Consider the following 24597-nt stretch of genomic DNA (forward strand, 5'->3'; position numbering starts at 1 on the left):
ACACCATATTTCAGTATTTCACATGGTTTTATTACAAAAACAAGCAACAAAACAGTTTTAGAAAACTATTTTTGCTACACACCAATTAGGAGATCACATAAAATGAGAAGCGTAACAGTTTCCATGCACTCAGCTCAGGGCTTACAGCGAGTGCATTTCACAGCTGAAACATACTGGTTCAAAACACCAAATCATGCCACAGCTTCAATAAGCAGTAGGGGAAGAGGTCAAACAGTATATTTATGCTAATGTTAGCTTTATTCAAATTCTACTTAGCATGAGTGACTGTATGACTGCTGCAGGCGATAGCATTGAGAAAAAAGGAGTAAGGAAAAAAAGTGATGTTGGTAGAAAAGATTTACTAAACATTTTTGACATGTTCAGAGTTTATAAACTAAAGCTCATTTGGGAAGCTCAATTTCCAAAATGGTGTTACTGGTCAACAGTGAAAGCAAACATCAAATTCCATCGCTCAACTACTGAACCTGCAAGTTAGTTTCTTTTAGCCCGTAGCAGAGCAGTTATATTCAGGAAGTAAAAAACAAAACAAAACAAACAAAAACCCTTTTTGCTTCAAGTGACTACAAAGCTAGACCTTACCTCTGCCCTTTCTCATGTGAGTGAGCGTAGCATTCTACTCAGAAATAAATGTATAATCTCCACTATTTTGGCCAGCACCTACTCTACATCTTAGTAGGTTTATGATGTCTCACAGGAAGCAAAAGGTCAATGTTTACCAACCACCAAGTGACCTTGAGTAAGCAAATCCTTAAGCTCTCAAGAACAGGGATGGTAAATAGTTCAATTATAGGAAGACCACCTGTAATACTGTTACACAAACTGGGTCAAGACCACTTCAAAAGTCTTATGAAAACAGCACAACTCAGCGGTTTTTATTACATAAAGAAAATGCAGTACCTTTTTTGGTTTTTTTTTTTTAACTCAGATTTATTCCAGAGCCTACACACTTAACTACTAACCTATACTGCATCCCTGCTCTATTTTTTTCCATCTGGTTCCATACACATTTAAAGCCAAATGCTTTGACTATATATATGCACTATCTTTGACTCACGTGTGTAGTGACATTAAAAAGTTGTGATGTGAAAGTGGCCAGAAGGTAAGAAATATGGACACAAAAGGAATTCTGAAATAAGGTTTGGGAATGAGAATGCTTATAGACTTCACTGAAGATAATTATATTTATCTGGTGTTGGAACTACGTTAACAATGTTCCCCAAGTATTTGCCAATTAGAGTCTTTGTTTTCCCTCTATCATAATAGTATAATCTAGATTTATAAGTATGTTTAATTTAACACATTTTTAAAATAGGCCCTACCGAAATAAGAAACATATCAGCTTTATTATAATAGCCAGTTAATTTAGCAATAGTATTCTAGCAGAGATTTTACTGAACAAAAGAGAAATGGGTACATTTTCACAGTTTAAACACCAAACAATAGCTTTATGAGTTAGGGAATGTTTAAAGGGATCTCAAAAGTTCCTAACTTATTTTTGTTAGTGCAACATCAATTATTGTGTATTTTCTTTGACCTAGCCGAAGAATTTTCTTGAGGAAAATCTGAGGATGAAACCAGAGACAAGGAGACTTAAGAATCTGAAATGACTACGTATCAGGTTACTTGAAGCTGTAACCTTGGTCACTCATAAATAACTATCTCCTAAACCATAGATTTCTGAGGACAAAAGTATACAAGAATCTGAAAAAAAGAGGATAGAGAGAGAGAAATCCAGTACTAGATGTCTTTTTTATACCAGGACCACTAGGCCAAATAATTAAATTATGAATAATAATGAATAATAGCTCCAATGCAGTGCACTCAAGAAAAGTTCTCAACATGACATAGGCTTCAAGGGAACTACAGTGCCTGAAAGGAACACAGATTACCCTCAAGCCCCTAAGGCTTTCTGATGACATTAGATCTGGACATAAGGAAGGGGAAGGGATTTACTTAGGTAAAAATGTTTCTCTCGGTATCTTCCTATAGTCATTAGTTTTTAATTTAAAGGTAATTAACTGATCTAGCTGATAAATGGCATAGACAGAAATGAGTTAGTTTTTCTCCCCCTGTAGGGAACCTGATAGATTAGCAGGTCATTATGTAAGTTGGACAAATTCTCCCAGGGACCATGGAAATAGTATCTTCTTGTCAAATGAAAGAAGGTATACCCAAAAATCTGGGCGGGAAATGCAATCGATGCTTTTCTACCTGGGAAATATCTAGTTGGCAATGCAGAACCTTTAAATTAATGTTTCTGTGCATAGTTTTTATTTTATTAAAAATATAAATATCTCTCAAGATTATCCTTGTATCTCTTCACCATTAAGTACATGGAACCTTATCGGATTACAAGGTTTGATCATGCAAGTACACAAGGCTTCATTCAAAGGGCAATAAAAAGAGTAGAAAGAAAGCAAATCTGCCAGGGTATATAATATACAGCACTTAAAATTAGACTAATATCAGCCCACTGAAGAAAGCTATGAAGTAAGGATTCAAGAACTCTGTGCTAAAACAGACCTTTTCTTCTGTCTGGAAAGCATGGATCAGAAAAGTTTATCTGGATGAACTATAGTCCATCTTTTCCCAGCACCTGCTCTAATGCAACTCTAACATTCTGAAACAGAGATCTGATCTATCACACTGATATTATCATACACTTAACCCTGCAAACTTCCAAATAATGCCATATCAATGGAAATGTCTGCTCTGTTGTCTACAATTGTAACTTATAACACTGACAAACCCATCCTCAGGGTCTAACACACAAACTCTGTGGGCAGGTCTATCATGTTAACATTATTTGGGGTCATAGACAATAACAGAATTAATTCCCAAAAGTGGCTGATATGCTGAGGTTGAATCTTTCCTCATACCTTACAAGAGATCCCTATTTCTTCCCCTGTGGAGGTCCCCTGGGAGGATCTATCCTAGTAGACATTCTGAGAGCTACCCATCAGCCCCCAGATTTTAACCCCTCCCCTCAGAAGGTATCCCAGGCAAGCTAGAGCCTGGATCTTCTGCTTTCAGCTGGGGCTACTTACTACCTTCCGACTTCATAGTCAGACCTTGGCCAATAAATAGGAATTGGATAAACCAGATAACTGGCCCAAGATTCTGTGCTTGGCCTGGAAACTAAAGCAAGAAACTAAAACTAAGACAAGGAAATAAAACTTGGTTAGGGATGAAATTGCACTCCCAACCTCCTCTCACCAGGAAGACCTCAGAGTAGTCAAATTGGTGGCAACCTGCTCTCTACTGTGCATGCCTACAAGTCTAACCTAGTGACTTCCCAAGTTAAATACACTGTATTGGTATTTAAAACAAAAACGAAAGGCCCGCTGGATGGCCCCCACCCCCCCACAGAGCATCCACAGGAATATGAGTGCCAAAGGGTCTCTGACTGTCCTCCAAAAGGTAGAGAAACTGAGTCATGGCCTCCTTTTCTTGAGTCCTCCCCCACCTCCCAGAACACTGTGCTCTATCACACATCAGAAGTCCGTATGCTCTCATCATCAAGGCTGAACAGAAATGGTTTCTCCTTGGGGTGTTGGGGCTCCGACCTGTGCCTTATCCGGGAGCTGGGCAACACCCCAGAAGTACTGCTCTCCCCAAGGCGAGACATGAGCAAAGAGTCCCCAGGAGTCTCTTCAGCGGGAAGCAGCTTGTCCCTGGCCTGGGGAACAGGTGTCCAGGGTTGCCAGGACGAAGCCACCGAGGGGGCTTTGCAGAGAGCTTTTTTCTCTTCCACAGGTGGCCGCCCCCTGCACAGGAAAGAGTTGGGCCCCCCGGAGTGGCTGGAGCTTCCAGAGCGAGTCAAAGAGATGGATCTGGAAAAGGACATATCCTACAAAATAACAGGGAAGAAAAAACCAAAGGAAAATAAGGCCTTTCCTGACCATGTTTATCCCAAAGCTCCAGGAAGAACACCCACCCAGGATCACCACCTCATAGGTCCGGAGACATGTGTCTACAGAAATCAAGTATGACCAACATGACTCACTCCAGATATGTCAAGGTCTGCTTGGCAGGGAGATGTGTAGAATATATTGCAGACTCTGTTTCTTTACCCAACCCTACCCGTCACCTCTTTCCAACAACCAAAACCAAAACAAAACAAAAAATAAAGCTTTGTACCTAAATTAGTAGAAAGAGAAAACAAACAGGACAGCTTCAGCTGCATCAAGGGCCAGGCTGCTTGCCTACATCACCAAATAAAACCTGCCCACTCAAAGAGAATTCATCTCTAAGTTGACAGTGACTATGACGAAAGGAAGTGACTTACTCTGGGGTGGCACTTGAGGGCCTGGACAGCTGCCCCGATCTCCTTAATCCAGCTGTGCATGTCTTCTGGACTGTCCGCCTGAAAAACACCCAGAGCACTTAGGAGAAATCTTACACACTATGATTTCAGCTCTCAAGTCTGTGATTCAATTCTAAAAACATCACACCATTAGAGCTGGATGGATCCCAGAGGTTCATCCAGTCCAGGGGCTCTCAGACATTTGAGGACATTTGTTTCCTGCAAACTCTTATCTAACACCACATAAACAAAACTGCTCAAAGTGGAGTTGCTCTGCAGTGAGGCAGAGGCGTACCTGCTGAAGCCCCTCACCCTCACTCGAACACAACTGGCCTGGCCTAAGATCCTGTTTTACAGAGAAGGGAAAGGAGGCCCAGAAAGCCAAAGTTCAAAATTTATAGTTGTTCTAGATTTCAGTTCTCCTCACTCCCCGTGCAGACATCTTTCTACCACAGATATTCAAACAGAATACTCCCATTTTCAACTCCAGTCCCGCTAAAGCCAAATCCTCTACAAATCCTCCAAGGTACATGTTATCTCCAGGAACAGGGCTCCCCTAGGAGCACAAGTGACCTGGGTCTGTCAGGACTCCATCCAGGCCTGGAGTTTAGTAGATACCCAGCACCAAGCTTACCAACAGATAATTAATTATCCTGCTGAACCATTAAAAAGCATATCCCCCAGAAATACCTACCAACCCCAGAAGGGGGCAGCAGCAGCTCTGTGAAGAAATGAAGGAAAATCAAATGGGCGAGCAGCGGCAGGTGGAGCCTTGGGTATTCTTTGTGCCTTCCAGCCTTACAGGGGGTCAAGTGGACCTAGCAAATGTTTGCTGTAGCCCTCCTCAGTCTAACACGTGGCATCAGGTGCCAAGCACAGAGATGAGACCAAGACCAAATCCCTGACCTCCAGAGCTTTCCATTTGTTAATCTCTCTCCGCCCCCTGTGCCTTCCCCTAACAGTACCACCCACATCACAAGTGTGCATTTGTGTGCCTAGGTAAGGTATATATATGTGAATGCCACACTCCAGCCCACAAAACAGTCCACATAGGTCCCTCACTTTCTCCATCCTCCAAATTATTCTTTCACATTGCATTGTATCAGGTTAAAATATGACCCCTTTCTGTCACCCCAAACAAACCCTTACTGGTTAGGTGTGTGCAGAAGACACTCAGAAAATAAACGGTTTTAGGGGCACCTAGATAGCTGAGTGGTTGAGCGTCTGCCTTTAATTCATCAGGTCATGGTCCCAGGGTCCTGGGTTTGGGCTCCCTCCTCAGCGGGGAGTCTGCTTCTCTCTCTGCCTCTACCTCTCCCCCCTCATGCTATCTCATGCTCGATTGCTCTCACTGATAAGTAAATGGAATCTTTAAAAAAAAAAAAAAAAAGAAAAAGAAAAGAAAAAAGGAAGGAAAGGAAAGGAAGAGAAAGAAAGGAAGAGAAAGAAAAAGAAAGAAAGAAAGAAGAAAGAAAGAAAGAAAGAAAGAAAGAAAGAAAGAAAAGAAAGAAAGAAAAAGAAAAGGTTTCACATCCTTGCACAGTGGGTTTAGCAGGTGTAGCAACAAATGCCCACTATGAACACCCCCTCTCTCACATGCTAGAACTGCAAATTTACCTGATTCTCTCTCCCCTGGGCATTTCCCAGTTGGGTGACAACTGGATGGTTGGTTTTCCAAGAAAAAGACAAATGCATCCTTAGTCCAAAAATAGAAACAGGACCAGGTGTCCAAGATTCTTCCAGAAGGTATTTTACTAATCTCAGGGCTACCCTGGTCCACAAGTAGAAGCACTGAGAAAAGGCAATGAACTCATGTACGTAAAGAAGTATGAACAGTGCCCAACACACAGAAAGGGCTTCTAAAATGTTAGTTATTGTTGTTCATTATCATTACACAAGGGACATGAAGGAAGTCTTAAATTCCAACGCTATATATATGTTAACTGGCCTCTCCTTGAGATTTTTTTTTTTTCAGTTTCCTCATACTCAAACTGCAGATAATTCCTACCTAAGGATTAAATTGTCAAGATCAAGTAAGATAACCTATTTGGCTACTTTGAGTTGAATGAGATGGAGGTAATTAAATTGTCCACCAGTTAGAGCATTTCTCAGATATTTTCCTTCAAGGGAGACAGAGGATTTGGTAAGGGGAAATGTCAGAAGACCGGGAGAGATGGAGATGGGATCTGAGGGAGAGACAAACACCTTCCACATCATACAGAGGGTCCAGCATTTTTGTGAAACAGATTGCACAATCCGTATGATTACAGTTTCCAGGGCTATTAAGCTACTTCTACCCCCACCCCACCCCCCGGGCACAACACAGAACCCCCATGCCAAATGTTGCTCCACAAGCCACAGGCCACCTATCTGACTGTCCTATGAGACCCACTGACACACTTGTATGTTTCTCCAGGAACCTAAAACACCATGAGCCTAATGGTCTTCACCCCAGCCTCCATCTAACAAGGAGCCACTAAGAGAAAACGAGGGACTACCCAACTTAACATCTGGGGAGTCAGACACAAAATCATCTAAAACACACTTAAATAGTTTCCAGTTCCCCTCTAATATAAGCAATGCTGCTGTTCACACATGTGTGCACAAAGCTTTTCTCATTCTTAAGATTCTTCAGCTCCTGGGAATGTTTCTAAAGAGTATGCAGTCTTTTAAGGCTCTTCTTACATCTACCCAGATTTCTAGCCAACAATATAGATTTCATTTGCCACCACTGTATTATTATTTTTGTGCACACACTTGCTAGAATTAAGTATTAGAATTTTTTTAGGTCTTTGCTAATATGATAGGCAAAATAATTAAATCTCTTTCTCAAAACATTTAGTAATTAAGAGTTGGAAAATGTTTGCTAATTATATTTTTCCCCCATTCTCTAATCCTACTTAAGGACATTTTCTGTTAGATAACCTATGGAGCTAACCTAGACATGAAGATAGTAATAATAAACATTAGTGAGCATTATTTTAATGTTTAACAAATGTTATTTAAAAATATTATTCAGTGGGTGCCTGGGTGGCTCAATTGGCTAAGCATCCAACTCTTAACCTCAGCTCAGGTCTCAATTCACGGCCATGAGTTCAAGCCCCACTTTGGGCTCCACCCTGGGTGTGGAGGCTACTTAAAAAACAATAAAATGAAAATATTACCCAAATAGAAAAGCAGATATTGTGACAAGAATGAAAACATACAGACTCTCACTTTATTGAGATCACAATTATAATTTCTATTAGTAGTTTCAGACCTGGGATTCACTGGCAACAAAAATTCAGTGAAACCTCAAAAACTGTATGCAAACATATGGCATATGTGTATGTCTATCTTTAACGGAAAGCCTATGCTTAGCTTTCATCAAAACCCCCCAAAATATCTTAAAGCAACTGCTCAAAGGTGAACCAGACGTTTAAAAAAAAAAAAAAAAAAGTCCATGCACCCCAGAGTGAATTACAAAAAGCCTAAAAGATGCTTAAGACTCAGGAGAACAAAAAGGGAAGTGCCACACCCAGACCTTCACCTCTTCCTGCATACCTAAGTGTGTGTATTTGTTTCTGGCACTGGCTGGACAGAAAAAGTAGGGTTTCTGTCCTTGAGAACAGTTTCTGAGGTGAGAGGAACTGCAGCCTGAGGTTTATTGTAGTCCAAGGAGCTTTTTTTACCCAGCACCTACTATGAACCCAGTACCATGACGGATGCAATGGTTTGAAGCAATGAATTCCAGGGGTCATCAGTAACAAGCCTCCAGGACCTACCGTGGTGGTTTCCACTCCAGCTATCCAACATTTGTAGGATTCTCCATCTTCATTCTATTCCCAACCTCAGCACTGCCCCCTACCCAACAGCTAAAAATCCCTGTCCTCTCCCCAGGAATCAGTCCTGTCTTTAGACACCGCCCAGCCACATTTGATTGTCGAGGCTGGGTACTACACAGTTCTAAATGATGTCATTCACCCTGTAGTCTAAATTAAAACAGTAAGGAAAGAAAAAGAAAGAGAAAAGAAAGAAAGAAAGAAAAGAAAAGAAAGAAAGAAGAAAGAAAGAAAGAAAGAAAGAAAGAAAGAAAGAAAGAAAGGAAAGAAAGAAAGAAAAGAAAGAAAGAGAAAAGAAAGAAAAGAAAAGAAATATAAATAAATAAATTAATTAAAACAGTAAGTATCCAAAGAGTTCTATTCTAGCCCAACACTCTGCAATTGAAATTGACATTTGAGCCCTCATATTACCACTCTTAACCTGACATAGCATCCTAATTCTGACAGCTGGGCTTATGCCAAGTTACTCAAACCAGCCTGCACCACAGCATTTCTCATCTGGAATAACTAAATCCTCCAACCTAATACCCTTGACCTTCTATGACTGAGAAATGGGGAAATGGTGAACACTGCATGCCTTGTATTCCAAGGATTGAAATCTCATTTTGATCCTTGTCCAAGACTGACAACAGTCTACCTGCTGATAAGCTTGCTGACACCCCAAGATTAGATACCCCACTACTCCCAGATCCTGGATCTTGGTCACCATGATCCACCTGCCATCACAGCTGGTCCCCACAAGCTGGTCTCTCCCAGTTGTCTGTGGCCACACCCTCTACATCTTGGGCTCTGTACCAGGTTGCTTTTTTTTTTTTTTTTTAAGATTTTATTTATTTATTCATGAAAGACACACAGAGAGAGGCAGAGACACAGGCAGAGGTTGAGAAGCAGGCACCATGCAAGGAGCCCAATGTGGTACTCGATCCCAGGACTCCAGGATCATACCCTGGGCTGAAGGCAGGCACTCAACCACTGAGCCACCCAGGCATCCCATCCAAGTTGTTTTTAAACAACACAAGTGAGTAGGTCCTGTTCTAGCACCTGACTACGTGTCTCCTAATAAGTTCCACAATTCTTCAGGTTTATGATCTCGAACAAATAATTTGACTTCAGACACTCTGTTTGCTCATCTGTAAAATGGAGATGGCCTCAGAGATTGCTAAGAAATTAAGTTATACTCTGCCTGTAAACTGCTTAGCACTGTGCCTGTCCCATCTGAGTATCCAATAAACAGTAGCATCCTAGGCTGCAAATTACATGTGACACAGAAGGCACATGTGACAGATCAATGACCAACACCTCAACAGTTGGAAGCCTGCCTTGTTCTGTTGCCCAGGCCTCTGTGCCTTGTCCAGGAGTCTGTGTGCTCTGCCTACAGCTGCCCTGCTCTCTGCTCTAGCTTCCCTGGATAACGAGCACACGTGGTTTTCAGGCAGTTCACTGAACATACTAGGAAGTAGGTCCGAATGACACTTAGGCCATGGTGGCAAAAGCTGCTGGCACCAAACAATAGGAATAAATCATTATGTGCTTTTACCTTTTGCATAAAACACAATTTTTACTTGGAACAAGTGACTGACAAACTGTCAAACTTACTCAGGCTTAGGGATATGGTGGACCTTTCTCAAAAATGGATGAAAGGAGTCCATTTAGTCAAGCAAAATCATGAAAGTTTTGGTTTTTTTTTTTTTTTTTTTTTTTGCAAATGACAAATTTTGAGCTTTCAAACAAAATTAGAATTCTAAAAGTTTGCACCCTCCTCCATAAGCCAGTACAGCTTTCTGTACTTAAGACTCTGTTGATGATGATCCTTGTGGTGATATTAACAAATGTGATTTTTTGATAGTATAGAATAAAATATGTCAACATTTGAAAGATCTGCATACCTCAGCGTGACCACTATTTTCTTAATGACCATTGCATGCAATTACAAAATCATGCATTGGTAAAAAAGATCCATTTAAAGGGTAAAATTGACCAGTGGATTTTAATGTAAGAGTATGAAAGTTATGTTGGCTTCCAATTCCACACTACACCTAAACATTAAGAAACTACCATTGTCAAGTTTTGATAAAGAATCAAAGAAAAATATCCACAATTATCTGAAAAAGGTATTAAAATATTCCTTTTTTCCAAATACATATCTGTATGAGGCCAAATTTTCTTCATATTCTTCAACCAAAACAACATATGGCCACAGATAGAATGCAGAAACAGATATGAGAATCCTGCTACCCTCTATTAAGCAAGCCATTAAAGAGATTTACAAAAACAAAACAAAAAAAAACCCAATGCTACTTTTGTTGCTTTATTTTAGAAATAGACCTGTTTTTCATAAATATTATGCTTGTGCTAATATAAATGAGTTTTTAGTTGCTATCTGAAAATAAATTAATACGTATTCTCAATGATTTTTACTCTACATCCTTCTCGATTTTCCATTCTCTTTGAGTTAGGTGCCATCAACGGACTTGTCTGTTCGCTCGTTTGTCTATTTCAGGGAGATGCTACTGTTCTTTTATCCCAGAAATGTGGAAGCAAGAGGCAAAGGAGGACAGATGTGATGAGAATCTTCTAGTCAATTTGCACACGTTTTGTGCAAAAGTGTTTTGAGTATCATTTTTGTTGGGGTTCATGTTTCCCAAATCACTCTCTCTAGTCCAAAGCTCTTACCCAGCATAACTGTTTACATGACAAATATTTAGTACCGCCTGTGTGTCAGGCACTGTCTCTCTGAGGACCTTCATGTCAACTCGAATGTCCCATAGACACTATCAACCCAGAAGCCCCAACACCAAGGTGGTCTTTATGCTCACTGGTTCTTCTTCCTATTCTCTGGTCTGAGTGATTGCTGCCACCAGGCACCCTGAGGCCCAGGCCAAATACCCAGCAGCATCTTTGCCTCCCCTAAATCCCCTCAACCCACATCTAATCCACAACCAAGTCCCAAGAAATACTCTTCAATAGCTTTTCAATTGTCCACTTTTCGCCATCCATCCTAGTTCAAGCTTCCTCCATCCCTGACCTGAATTACTATAGTGGCCCCCAAACTGCTCTCCCTCTCTCCCTCCTGTCTTATCCCGCTTCATCCTGTGTATATTGTGCTGGGCCTGGAAACTCACAGCCAGCGTTCCAGTAATGCAGTCAGCTTGAGAGATATCATCTCCACTTTACGCATGAGGAAAACGAAGCTTGATCATTTGCCCAGGTAGTATTTTTAGAAGGCAAATCTGACTGGGCCACTCCCCTGGTTCAACCTCAAGGGACCCTAACCTTCAGGATAAAATGTCAGCTCTTTAACAAGGGCTATAAGGCATAGGCCCTCTGGATGGGCTTTCCAGCCTGCCATCTGCTCTGTGCTCCTTTTATCTCCAGGCTGTTTCACGTGTTGTTCCCTCTGCATGGGCCACTTTTCCCCCAACTGACTCAGGTTAAATGTGTCTTCCTTCAGGAAACCATCCCTGACTCCCTGAAACAGGGGAAGGTGCCCTTTTCATGAGTTCCCATGACAACTGCTACTCACTATACTGGTAGCACTTAACACACTGTTATTTTTGGTTTTGGGAGTTTGGGGGTTTTTTTTGTTTTTTTTTTTTTTTTGGTTTTTTTTTTTTTTTTTTTTTGGTTTTTATTGCCCCAAGCCTTCAGTGAGGCTGTTCCATCCTTGTAATGCATTTAGGTTCTTCCATCACAGTCTGGATACCATGCTGGAGTTACCTGACCTCCTGAGTGATTTTTTTAAATTCACATAAAGTTTTTTACTCTTTACTCTTCCCTGTGCTATAACATTCTATTTCATGCATCTACAACTGCAGTAACCATATAGAATAGTTTCACTGCCCTAAAAACTCCCCTGTGTTCATCTACCCAACACTCCCTTCCCAAGCCCATCACAGTTTTAATTGCCTGTTTACTTGACTCTCTCTCTCCCTCTGGTTCAGATCTGTTCAATTTAACACTGTGTCCCCAGAATGAGGCAGGATGCCTGGCATTCTAAGGATACTCTAGAGATCCCTGTTAAAGGCAAGAACCGGAAACTCTTTTGAACCTACTGTTTCAACTTTGTCCTTGAATTACAATGGAACCAGCTCTAACAACCCCAGTAATGTGATCCACAGCTCCCTCATGCTATCTCTTCCCTAAAGACACATGCTTCAGTGAATGAATGGAGCCCACAGGTAAAGACTGCTAGCATGTCAGCTCAGCTCGGGGTAGGAGGACCAGCTCAGACAGCTCAAGACTATGGAGCTGCTGCCCAAGAAACCAGGAAGGGATAGCTCTGTGGATAGGACAGTACTCAGGGGGACTGACACTTGGAACAAAGAAAGAGCACTGGAAACCCTGAAAAGCCTTGGCTGAGGAGTCCCACATCTAAAGCATCGCATCGCATGGCAGTCTGTATGCCAGAGATGCGGCATCATCACAATGCTGTGTGGATCAAGGCATGCTCTGTGCACTGCTAGGCCAGCTCAGATATGGACTTGGCACTGAAAGCCTGGGCCCTGCTCGGGTATCTGCCTTTCTCCCTCCTATGATTTGAGAAAGAGCTGGGAGGACTCCAAAGCTGTGGGTGGAGGGAGAAGCTTCTGGTAGCTGAACTGTCAGAGCCCAAACAATGACTTTCTCTGTGCAGCTGGGCTTTGCACCTGGTGCCTGCACAGGGCCCTCTGTGCTTTTGTCCTTCCACACACAGAGATGTCTACACAGGCGGGGCTTATAAATACCCTCCAAAGGAGAAGTGAAACCACTGGCTAGTTCTCCTTTTCTCTGCTTAGTTGGCGCCCAGCAGCTGAGAGCAGCTGGTACAAACTCACATTCCCCAGTTCAGAGGCTCAACCTGCTCTTATTATTTTATGGTTGGAAAGCTTCTGGCAAACATCCTGTTTAGAATAAAATGGGACTCAGACTGACTACCAGGGGCTAAATTTACCACCTAGAAACTTCAAACAAAATAAAAGAGAAAGCAGAGGTAAGGGTGAGACCCATTACCACACCATTCACAGAGACAGAACACCAGACTCTTCTCAGAATGACCTTTTTACCTGTATGTAGAAGGTCCTGGAGCTTGTGATGATTTCAAACAGGTTGTCCCTCATTAAGAGATCACTAGACAAAGAGAAAGAAAGTTACCAGGCATGCCTGCACACACACGTTTAGGACCTGATTAATCCTAAGTCAAGGCTCCAGTGTCCTCTACCATGGAAGAGGGCTCCCAGGTCATTCCTTCTCCAGTCTCTGCCTCAAGAAAACATGAGAGGGTCTCCTCTAGCTTCACTTCCTACAGGCTTTCAGGAGGCTTTGCCATCTGCATGGAAACCCCACACATACACCCTACCACCAGTTCTAACAACATAAAGCTCCTTTTCTTCCCTCTAAAACTTCCTGCCTAATATCTACCACATCCCATAACACCTACAGTTGTGTGTTTGGGGGGAGTATTTTTAAATTATTTTTAAAGACATTTATTTGAGAGAGACAGACAGACAGACAGTGAGGGAGGAGCAGAGAGAAAGGGAGAGGGAGAGAATCTCAGGCAGACTGTTTGCTGCACTCAGAGCCTGATGCAAGGCTCCAAACCGGGCTCCATCTCACAACCCTGAGATCATGATCCCAGTTGAAACCAAGACTCGGATGCCTAATCTACTAAGACATCAGGTGCCCCGGTGGGGGTGGTTTTAGTGGCTAAGATGTATAGTTCTTTGTGCAAAGCACTGCTTTAAGTGGTTTCTTCAGGGTCAAGCAGATGAACATTTTATTGGTTTTATAAATATGTAAATATAATCCATCAATTATTTTACATATTTATTGCCATGTAAAATATTATTTATATATAAATACATAAATACATATAGAAAGATTTGTCATATAACATTTTATTAGCTCTAGGTATGCAACATAATAATCCAGTATTTGTATATATTGTAAATTGACACCACAAGAGGGCTAGTTGACATCTGTCACCACATAGTTACAAGTTCTTTTTTTCTTGTGATGAGAACTTTCAAGGTCTACTCTCTTGGCAACTTTCAAATATGCAATATAGCATTATTAATTATAGTTACCATACTGTACATTATATCCCTAGGTCTTATTTATTTTATAAACAGAAGTTTATACCTTTTGATCCCCTTTACCCACTCCCAGCAACCACCAATCCGTTCTTTGAGTGCTTCTGTGTGTGCTATTCCAATCAATCTTCACCATAATCCAATAAAGAACTTAAGATTCTCCCCACCTTGTGGACGAGGAAACCCAGGCTCAGAGAGGTTAGGTGACTTATCCATGGTGCCAAAGTTAGTTAACAGCAGAGCAAGGATTTGAACCCAGGTCTGACTCCAGAGTCTATGCTTTTAATCACTCCACCACCACTTGCCTCTCCTAAGAGAACCAACTCCCATTTCCAAAGCCTTCCTCCCTATACCATCAGTTTCATTAAATTCCTGCTCTATGGGGGTGCCTGGGTGGCTCAGTGTTAAGCATCTGCCTTTGGTTCAGGTCATGATCTCAGGGTCCTGGGATTGAGCTCTACATTGGGCCCCCTGCTCACCAGGGAGTCTGTTTCTCCCTCTCCCTTTGCCCCTCCTCCTCCATTCATGCTTTTGCATGCTCTCTCTCTCAAATAAATAAAATCTTTAAAACTTAAAAAAAAAAAGAAAAAGAAAAAGAAATTCCCTCTCTGTGCCACCCTGCACTGGGGTGAGACAGGGAGCTAAGGAGAAACAGAAGGAGAGAATAGACTACTTTAAGATGCTTCAAATCGGGGATGAGTTTGGGAAGAAGAATCCTGACTTCTGCAGGGAAGAAGGTGAGAAGGAGCTAGCGCTCACAGACACACCTCAAATCTGCCAAAATTATTTGCAGTGTTAAGTGCCCGCTGTGTGTATCCAGGTCTAATGCTTTCCCAATGAAAGAACCAAAAATAAAGCAAAACTATACAATTAGATGTTAGACTGGTGTTGTCCACCAAGAGTGAGAATAATTCCAAAAAAGGATTGATCACAGGCAGAGTTGGTTTCATGAATTAGTTGGTTTCATGAATTAGGACGTGGCCAGCATGGGGCCAGCACGACAAGGCACTGGGCAATGGAGGAGTATGAGACTAAAGACCCACACAAGAAGGGACAGCAGGATGGAGGTCAGAAAGACCTGGGGTCATTTAGACTCCACTTGGAAAAAAAGGTATCTTAGGAATATTTTCAAGTCTTTGTGAGCCTGTGTACCCCAACTGTAAAGTAGGGATGAGAAGACCTCTCTTATCAGGCTGGCCACCCCCAAGATCAGTGCATAACATATATAAAGTGTCTGCTACAATGCATATCACATAGTGGCCACTTGAAACCTATTTCACTGACTGTTACTACTTTCCGAGTAGAGATGGCTCTTCTCTCTGGCTAAAATGTGTTGGTTTTTTAAATTACTCACACACACCCACAGTTCACTCATGTCATCAACTACTGAAGAGGTAAAAGCAAAGCAAGGAGGAAATCCCCAGCCTTGTCACATCTACTTCTCAGGCTACATGTTGCCTTTCAATTCAATTCAGTTCAGTTCAATTAAACTTAAATTAACAAATGTTTGTTGAGTCCACAGATGTCCTAAAGCTTACTGACTGGCTATAGGGAAGCTGCATAGTCTCATAGGCCTAGAACCTACAGAGCCATGGGGACTTCCTCCCTTGATCATCTTCAGCTCCCTTAATTCCTTCACTAAGAAGTCAGCCTGGCTCTGGCAGTAAGGGACTCAGGAGAGGTGCATAGCACTCCTGGGGCTGAATGTCACCTGTGCTCCCTAAGCTGCCTGGCGTGCCCAGGTAGTCATACACCTTCCTGTCTGCACAGGCCCTCTGGAGTCAGGGGAGTCAGTAACTGTCTCTGGCAATGAGTCATGTCCAATCTTTCCTCTGCTCACCATCAACCCCTGAAACCACGTTTCTGGAACTTCCATCTATGGCGACTTGCATGGATTACAAATCATGACTGGGAACTTCCCTAATGTCTACTCTGCAACTGTCATCTGCAAGAGTCAGGACAGCCTCAGTTCAGTCCCTGTTTCCTTGGGTCATGTGGCATTTGTGAGCATGCGAGACTTGTCCCATGCCTTCATGTGAGAACAGTCTGCCTGCAACCAACAGGGACCATCAGTCCCTGATAACGCTGGCTCTGCACTGCACAGTCCATGGGATGGAGATACAGTCTCTAAAGACTGCAGATTAAGGGGCAAAAGGAGGATTTCTAGATGCCCAGATGCCCTTGGGTTTCTCAAGTTTAGCCCTAAGGGCATCTGTATCTGTACTGGATTATGGGAGAGCCCTTCCCTAGGTGCCCCAGATCCCAGACTCAACCCATGCACCATTGCATTGGGAGGTAAACCATTTCCTAGTGAGAAGCAGTAACGTCCAAAGGGAGGCACAGAGAGGTGCTATGAACTACCCTTGAGTTAAGGGGATGTCAGGGACTTTGTCAAAAGGAGGAGAAGGCATAAGAAGTTCAGGGAAGAGGTAATGGCATAATCAGTGATCTAACCAGAAGTGCTGATAAGACTGACCTTAAGGGCACAGTCCCCGCTCTGAGCCCTCCACCTCCTAAGCAAGAAGCATCTAACTCTAACACTTGAGAAGCATCCCAACACCACTTTCTTCTTTGTTCCTATATTCTTTCTCTCCACCAGAAAATTATTTTATAGGCTCAGCCCACCTCGGGAGCCAGAGTAAGGTAGTGGGAAAAGATAGGCTTGCACTGTATGATCCCTTAGCTGCATCAATTTGGATGTGGTAAGATATCCACCCCTGTCCTGTGCATGGAGAAAGATTCCTGAATATAGCCTCAGAGGGATAGTAAATAAAGATTTAAGCAGGCAAATAGGGTTTCTGATCAGGAAAGAATAAGCACAGATGATTACCCAGATTTGACCAGACACTCATGAGTCTTGAGAACATCCTTGAGAAATATAGTGCGCAGTGGTTCTCGGTCCTGGCAGAAAAAAATAAGTAAAGATAGATAAGTGAGGCTATCCACGTAATGCCACAGCCCAGACCAGTTGACCAATGTACCTCTCTGGTCAGAGATGGTTGGCTAAAACCAGGTGCAAACAGGCAAGGTCTCAAAATAACTATCAAGAGAGGAAAAAATTCTAAAAAGATGCTCTGTGGCCCTGACTACAGAGCAGCTTGCTGTTTAGAGGGAGGGAGGAAATTAAGGCCATGCTGTTCTATCAGTGTAAGGATACACACACAGGTGGATAGACAGAAGACAGAGGCACCTCTTAAGCCTGTGCATGTGTCTGCATCTGTAGTCAGGCATGCACGTGTGGGTGTTATCCACATGCCTCTTGCTTCCATGACCTATCAGAAGGGCCCCAGAACGACTACAAACCTGCTCACACTTGAAGTAGCAGATAGTAAAGTCATCAAGTGCAAAGAAGCGACGCTTCCAGCTCTTCCGCTGAAATAAAAAGAACAGGACATTAAGAAGAGGCTCCAGCATTCCAGAGGGTATTCTAGTTCTATGCTTCTGGGTACCTGGCCAGAAGGAAGCTGGGCTCCCACACTCAGACTTGGGGCTGAGGTAGGGCTGGCAACGGTTGAGGGGGGGGGGGGGAGCCTACAAAGACTTCTATCAGGGGCAATGCCTCCAACATGCAGGGGTGAATGTTAAGTTGCAAACCTCCCACCGGGTTGGGAGGTAGTTAGTGCCAAGGAAGGCAGCTCCTCCGTCCAACCAGCTCTCCTCCCGTGCCCTGCCCATACCCACTGCTCCCAGGCCTCACCAAGACCCACTTGAGCCCCAGCACTGACACTCACCACATTCCCTTGCTTCACACAGTAGCCACTCTTAATGAGGGGGGGCCCAGAAGGAACACGGCTGCCCGTCGTGGGGATGTAACTCTGAGACCTTCGAAGGATGGCATGGGACCCAGGCTCACTCCCTTCCTGCCCATCCCCACCATTCTACAAGGAAACAGCAACAGGATTAGCACCTCCCCTTGTTCCTCAGGCAGCAAACGTGTGCTTCACGCAGCCCCACCCTGGTGAATCCTCTCTTGCCTCTTTACCCAGGGTGGCAGTTAACAAAGAAATAAACAAGAAAGCAAACATTTACTTTGCTTCTGTCAGGCATCATACTGGTGATCTCACAGAACAAGACTCGGGAACATGGGGCAGACCCAGGAGAAAGGTAAGGACAGAGAATACAAACCAGGTGAGAGGACAAACAACCTAATGGAAGGAGGGACAGTGGGCTTCTTTCCAGGCTCATCTGCCTGCCCCAGCCCCATTTCCCATGTGACTTACAAGTGCTGGTCTCCCATGCAGGGTGTAGGACATACTGTCCACACAGCCCCAAGATGCAGTGGCCCTGATTTCTGCACTGCCCTTATTCATGCCCACCCCTGTCCTGGATTTTCTTCACTACTCCATCTGCACTGACTCCCCATCGTCAACTATCTATGCTCTGTGCTACCCTCTTCTATGCATATCACTGGCATAGATGCTCCCATACCCACCCCACCCCCAGCCCCTGGCAGTCCCAGGCCCCAGCACCTGGTTGATGGGCGTGTGTACCACCACCCCTCCGATGATCTCTGTCTTGTAGGCCACCTGTGGCTTCTTCTCTAGGGCTGGAGGAGCTGCTAGGCTTTTTATAACTTCGGTAGTCAAGGGCAGGCTCCCAACTTTGGGTACCTGGAAAGAAAGACAGCTTAGGAAAAGGAGACAAAAGAACATTGAGGAAGGGGCAAGAAAACCTACTGTACCAAATTATAGTAAGACCTCCTCTCTTTCCCAGCCCCTTCATCAACCCAAACCTGAATAGGAGGAACTCTGCCAGCAGACCTCTCTATACATACACACACACACACACGCACACACACACATGCACAAGTACTGAGCACCTGCTATGAGCCAGCCCTACCCCAATTGCAGACCCAAGATAAAACAGCAAACAGGCATGTCCTGCCCTCTCAGCACAGACATTCTAATAGCAGAGACTGACCAATAAATGCAGAGCCAAATAAGCATCAGAATAATTACAAATCACAATGAGTACTGTAAAGAAAATAAACAGGCGCTGAGATCGAGAGCAGCAGGGGAACTACTCTGAAATGCAGTGGTTAGCAGAGGTCTCCCGAGGAGGAGATGCTGGCACAGCAGCCTGGAGATGAACAGGAAAAAAGGATGTAAGGAGGAGAAAGCACGGGAGGCCGAGGAACAGGTAACATACATGTGGGATATGGTACAGAATTAAGGGAGCCTGAGTTTCAGAGCCCAAGGACCTGGGGAAACCAACTCCTGACTGTCACTAACTCACTCAGCAACTTTCAGCAAATCGTTGAACCTCTCTCTTGCCCAAAACTGTCCCATGTAGAAAATGAAAAGGTAATAATATTCGTTTCATAGAGTCATTATACTTATTAAATGACCAAGTATATATATTTTAAAAACTTCAGAAATACAAAAATATAAAAGTACATTGAACAATGCAGGGGATAAGGACACTGACACCTACACAGTCAAAACTCCATGTATAACCTTCAACTCCCCCTAAATTTAACTACTAACATCCTATTGTTGACCAGAAGTCTTACTGATTACCTAAATTGTCAACACATATTTTGTGTTCTATGGATATGTATTATTAATACATGTTTGTTCTTCATATTATACACTGTATTCTGAAAATAAAATAAGCTAGAGAAAAGAAATGTTATTAAGAAAATCATAAGGAACAGAAAATGCATTTTCATTCCTGTTAAAAATCTGCATATAAGTAGACCCATGTAGTTCAAACCCATGTCGTTCAAGGGTCAAAAGCATTACAAAATATTTTATTTATTTATTTTTAAAGATCTTATTTATTTGAGAGAGTGAGCAGAAGCACATGCCATGGAGAAAGACAAGGGAGAAGCAGACTCCCTACTGAGCAAGGAGCTCAGACTTGACCTCAATCCCAGGACCCCAGGGGTCATGACCTAAACCCAAGGCAGACACTTAACCAACTGAGCCACCCAGGTGCCCCTACCAAATATTTTAATTAACATTTCACAAATGGCACTAATATTTACAAACAGCCCTTTACGAAAAGTTATCTCTATTCCTCTCTGTGGCAGAATTGGGGCACCACAGGCAATCACATAATCAAAGAATTTTTATGGCTCCTTGACACCATAGCCCACAGACTGCAAACTGGTGGCCTGAAGACAGATTCTGGCCAAACTGTGGTTTGTTGGTCCTATGCAGTGTGTTTTTCAACCTACATTTAAAATTTGGGATATTTCATCTAAAAATCCAGACTTCCAGCCAAGTGGCGATTCTCTTTTGAGATGGAGAACATTCTTTGGTTTGCCACTGTCCCTCCTCTGCTCCCCAATACCAAGACCACGAGTCAGATGCTGTTTATCCTCATTTGTGTCACTTTCCTTTCTCCTTACTGATTTTACTGGCAATTCCCACAAAATCTTTCATTTTGCAAGAAAATAGAAGAAGCCAAGGCCAGTCAAGTCAATCACACAAAGCCATGGTTAATAAACTGGACAGAGACTAGACCCAAACTGCCCACTGGGGCAATGTCCACAGCATTATGGAGCCTGTCCTTCACAAGAGCTCAGCACCTGTGTGGATCTGCAGACTCCATGAGTAACACTAACATCTTCACTGCTTCTACAGCCTCAGGAATCAAAAGGACCCAAGAATCTAGACCTTTCAAGAGCTCATGGCTCAGGGCCTTAGGAGAACTTTGCCAAGGATAAGACCGAGGACCGCTCCATTCAATGTCTGTACAAAGAAGTAAGAGCACCATGATGACACTGGAGCCCTAGAAAGAAGAAGAGAACTCTTCTTCTTCCTGGCCTGTATATTCCATTTACATAGACAAGGGTGACCTCCGCCCACCAGCTTTCCAGATGGAGCCAGAAATCCACCTTCTCCTTTCCTCCTGTCTGAATAGCAGTTCCCACTTCTGCGGGCCCCATTCAATGCCAGGCAGTGTGCCAAACTCTGCTGCATGATTTCTATCTCAAGCAATCTATGAAGTAGGCATTATCATCTCCATTTTATAGATGAGATAAATGAAAGCTCATTAAAATGAAGTAAGTTTCCCCTAGGACTGCCTGACTCTCCATTGCTCAATGTCCTACTACCTACCTATGCCACCCTTTCTTTCCCTGAACTTTGCTATTGTGTGAGAGGATTCCTTTAAGGATGCTGATTATTGTTGGGATGTTTAGTGATATCATCACCATGAAACAACAGAAACTTCCCACCAAATGACCTAAAGGAATTCTACCAAAGAAGGAGTAAAGTAGCCTTTTAGAGTTCCAGTGGCCAGAAAAGGATTTATATTAGCTTAGCTATTGTGTTGCCTCTCAGAATCTTGTCAGCCCTTATATTGTGGGCTACTCTTGACTGTCTGCCCAGAATCTCTCCAAAGTTTCCTGAGACTGAATCAGCCTATGGAGGACAAACTCAACAATAACTCTGCCCCAGAACTTGGAAACAAGGTCATTCTTTTGGTTTGTCCATATCCCTAGAGGCCTAAATTCAAAGTGTGCCTCTTCCATCCATCTGTGGAGTATCCTCTGATGAGGGAGAGCCTTATGACTCTCCTTTGCAATATGAAATGAAAATTACAGAGACACAAGGCACCTGGCTGGCTCCATTGGTGGAGCATGTGACTCTTCATCTCAGGGTTGTAAGTTCGAGCCCCATGTTGGGTGTAGAGATTACTTAAGAAAAAAAGAAAAGAAAGAAAGAAAATTATAGGGACTCATCTTACTTCCCATCAGGCATGGCTAGACTGCAATGAGGAATAATCAAAGGGGGTAGGGAGACTGTGCTTTACTTTTACTGCTCAATTTTCAACTGTTTTGGGAAATAATGTCCCACTAAAATTATCTATGCATAAACTCAGAATGGACCTTATTTAGAAATAGGGTCTGGCAGATGTAGTTAAATTAAGATCAAGTCATACTGGTTTAGAGTGGGCCCGAAGTCCAATGACTGATGTCCTTATCAGAAGAAGAGAGAACAAAGGGACCCACAGGCCATACAATGATGTAGGCAGAGATAGGAGTAATGCAGCTACAAGCCAGGACACACCAAGGACTGCCCAGAGCCACCAGAAGCTGGAAAAGGACAAGAAGGAGTCTCCCCTAGGGATAGAAGCCTCCCATTTGCTACAGTCATCTCCCAAAACTAAAATAGGAATACTAATACTCAAGAGAGAATCCAATTCCTTAAATACCATATGTCAATCATTTCTTCAATGACAAGGACCTAGTGGCCTTGGCACAAAATGAACAGTGATCTGTGGGCAAAAAAAAGTGGATCCGTCCTGCCTCCTTGACCTAGGGGAAGTCACTGTAATCTCTAGGCATTCCCACTGCCTCATTTGTAAATGAGAATAATAATGCTTGCCCTCTCTACCTAAGGCTCTTATATGAAATTAAAATAAAACCATGTATGTAAAAGTGGTGTATAATCTAACATAATTTACAACTGTTGTTATTTTTAAATATTTTCATAAATTCGTTTAGGTCTTAAAAGTCATTGTGTCCTGGGTTTGAATCTCAGCTCTACCATTTACTCACCTCTAGACTTTGGGCAAGACTCTGATTTCCATTTTTTTCATTTAAAAAAAATGGTGGTAAAACTACTTATCTTACAAGAGTGATATGAGAGGGGTGAATACCATTTCACATATGGTATATGTGAAAGCTTGGCTCAATACATGACCTATTCCTTCTTTTATCTCTGTATTCCCCCAAGTGCCTGATACTTCACTTTGTATGTAATCCGCCTTAAAATGAGTATGCATGCCACCGATGTGGTACCCAGCCCCACATCCTCCCTCTTCCCAGCCTCCCTGAGAAAGAATACAAGATACAATATGATATGGCAATGGAGAAAGGAGTAAACCCTTACAGGGTACAGACAGATTAGGAGATAAAGTGCCCCTCCTCTTCCTTCTATCTCACGAGACGTTTAGCAAGAGCGAAGAGAATGTGTGAACCAAGCCAAGGAAAGTAAGGAGGATCCTGGACACAATGGAGACCTGCAGCAGGCTTTGATCTCCCAGCAAGCCTCTGGACTCCCCAGCCTCTGGGCACCACCATGCTCCTTCCCACTCCTGTGGCTTGTAACTTCTGCTCCATGAGGCCAGAAAAGAGGCCACTGCCTAGAGCAACCCTATGAGGCACAAAAGAAAGGCCCCCGCCACCTTGCAGGATGGCGAGCCCAGTGTACCAGACAGGAACAGAAGAAGAAAGCCAGGAGACAAGGCTGAAAGAGAATAAAGTATAAGACATTGAAAGAAACTCCAAAACTGTGTAAGACACAGAAGGGTGAAGACACCACTGTGAATGAAGAAAACCTGTATTAAGCCCAGCTCTCTAGAGCTGTGTGTACAAGAACATGAGTTAGCTACAATCCCCCCTCCCTCCCCTCCATCCTCTCTCTTTTCATGGGTTTACCAAGGTTTGTCAAACAAAATAACAAGCTCACAAGCCAGACCACCTCAATGACTGAACTGTACTCTGCTTGGATCTGGCATTGCAAGTGCTGGAGGTGTACAGATTTCTTCTATTAATCTATGCACAGAAACTCTGAGGTATTTGGGAGCATCATCTGCCCCAATGGTTACTATTGGAAGTAACTAGAACATAAGCATTTCTGACTGATACAGAAAATCAATCTTCCAATTACAAAATGGGCAGAAGACTTGAACAGATTTTTCTCTAAAGAAGACATCCAGATGGCCAACAGACACATGAAAAGATGCTCATCATCACTTATCATCAGGGAAATGCAAATCAAAACTACAATGAGATATCACCTCACACCTGTTAGAATGGCTAAAATCAACAACACAGGCATCAACAGGTTTTGGTGAGGATGTGGAAAAAGGGGAACCCTCTTGCACTGTTAGTGGGAATACAAACTGGTCCAGCCACTGTGGAAAACAAGGTCCTCAAGAAGTTAAAAATAGTTAAAAATAGATCTACCCTACGATCCAGCAACTGCACAAGTGTCCTGATGAATGGATAAAGAAGTGGCATGTACATGCATATATAAATATATGGTGATATTACTCAGCCATAGAAAAGAATGAAATCTTGGGGCACCTGGGTGCTTGGTCAGTGAGAAGTCTGCCCAGATCATATCTCCAGGTCCTGGGATCGATCCTGTCATACTGCCTGCTCAGCAGGGAGTCTACTTCTCCCTCTCCTTCTGTCCTTCCCCCACTTGTGCTCTCTCTCTCTCAAATAAATAAAAACCTTTAAAAATAAAATTAGGAAAAGAAGAATGGAATCTTGCCATTTGCAATGACATGGATGGAGCTAGAAAGTATTATGTTAAGGGAAATAAGTCGGAGAAAAGACAAATACCATATGATTTCACTCATATATGGCATTTAAGAAACAAAACAAACAAGCAAAGGGGGAAAAAATGAGAGACAA

At 42.9% G+C, this 24597-nt stretch overlaps 1 protein-coding gene across 4 annotated transcripts in view; it reads right to left on the reverse strand.

The window, feature by feature from the left end:
- Window positions 1-8: 8 nt before the first annotated feature.
- PLEKHA2 (pleckstrin homology domain containing A2) overlaps window positions 9-24597 on the reverse strand; it is a 59163-nt gene continuing 34574 nt past the window's right edge. For 2 of the 4 annotated variants that reach the window (XM_025993630.2, XM_025993632.2), the window contains 7 exons: window positions 18686-18826; window positions 17948-18094; window positions 17520-17588; window positions 17047-17117; window positions 13191-13254; window positions 4310-4387; window positions 9-3871 (listed from right to left, as the gene is read on the reverse strand). In XM_025993630.2, the coding sequence (XP_025849415.1) occupies window positions 3509-3871; window positions 4310-4387; window positions 13191-13254; window positions 17047-17117; window positions 17520-17588; window positions 17948-18094; window positions 18686-18826 (933 nt within the window). In that variant the 3' untranslated portion in view covers window positions 9-3508. The remainder of the gene's footprint in view (window positions 3872-4309; window positions 4388-13190; window positions 13255-17046; window positions 17118-17519; window positions 17589-17947; window positions 18095-18685; window positions 18827-24597) is intronic. The other 2 variants (XM_025993633.2, XM_072763479.1) reach the window with 1 other exon arrangement.

This window comes from Vulpes vulpes, chromosome 7 (assembly GCF_048418805.1).
Source record: "Vulpes vulpes isolate BD-2025 chromosome 7, VulVul3, whole genome shotgun sequence".
Classification (NCBI taxonomy): domain Eukaryota; kingdom Metazoa; phylum Chordata; class Mammalia; order Carnivora; family Canidae; genus Vulpes; species Vulpes vulpes.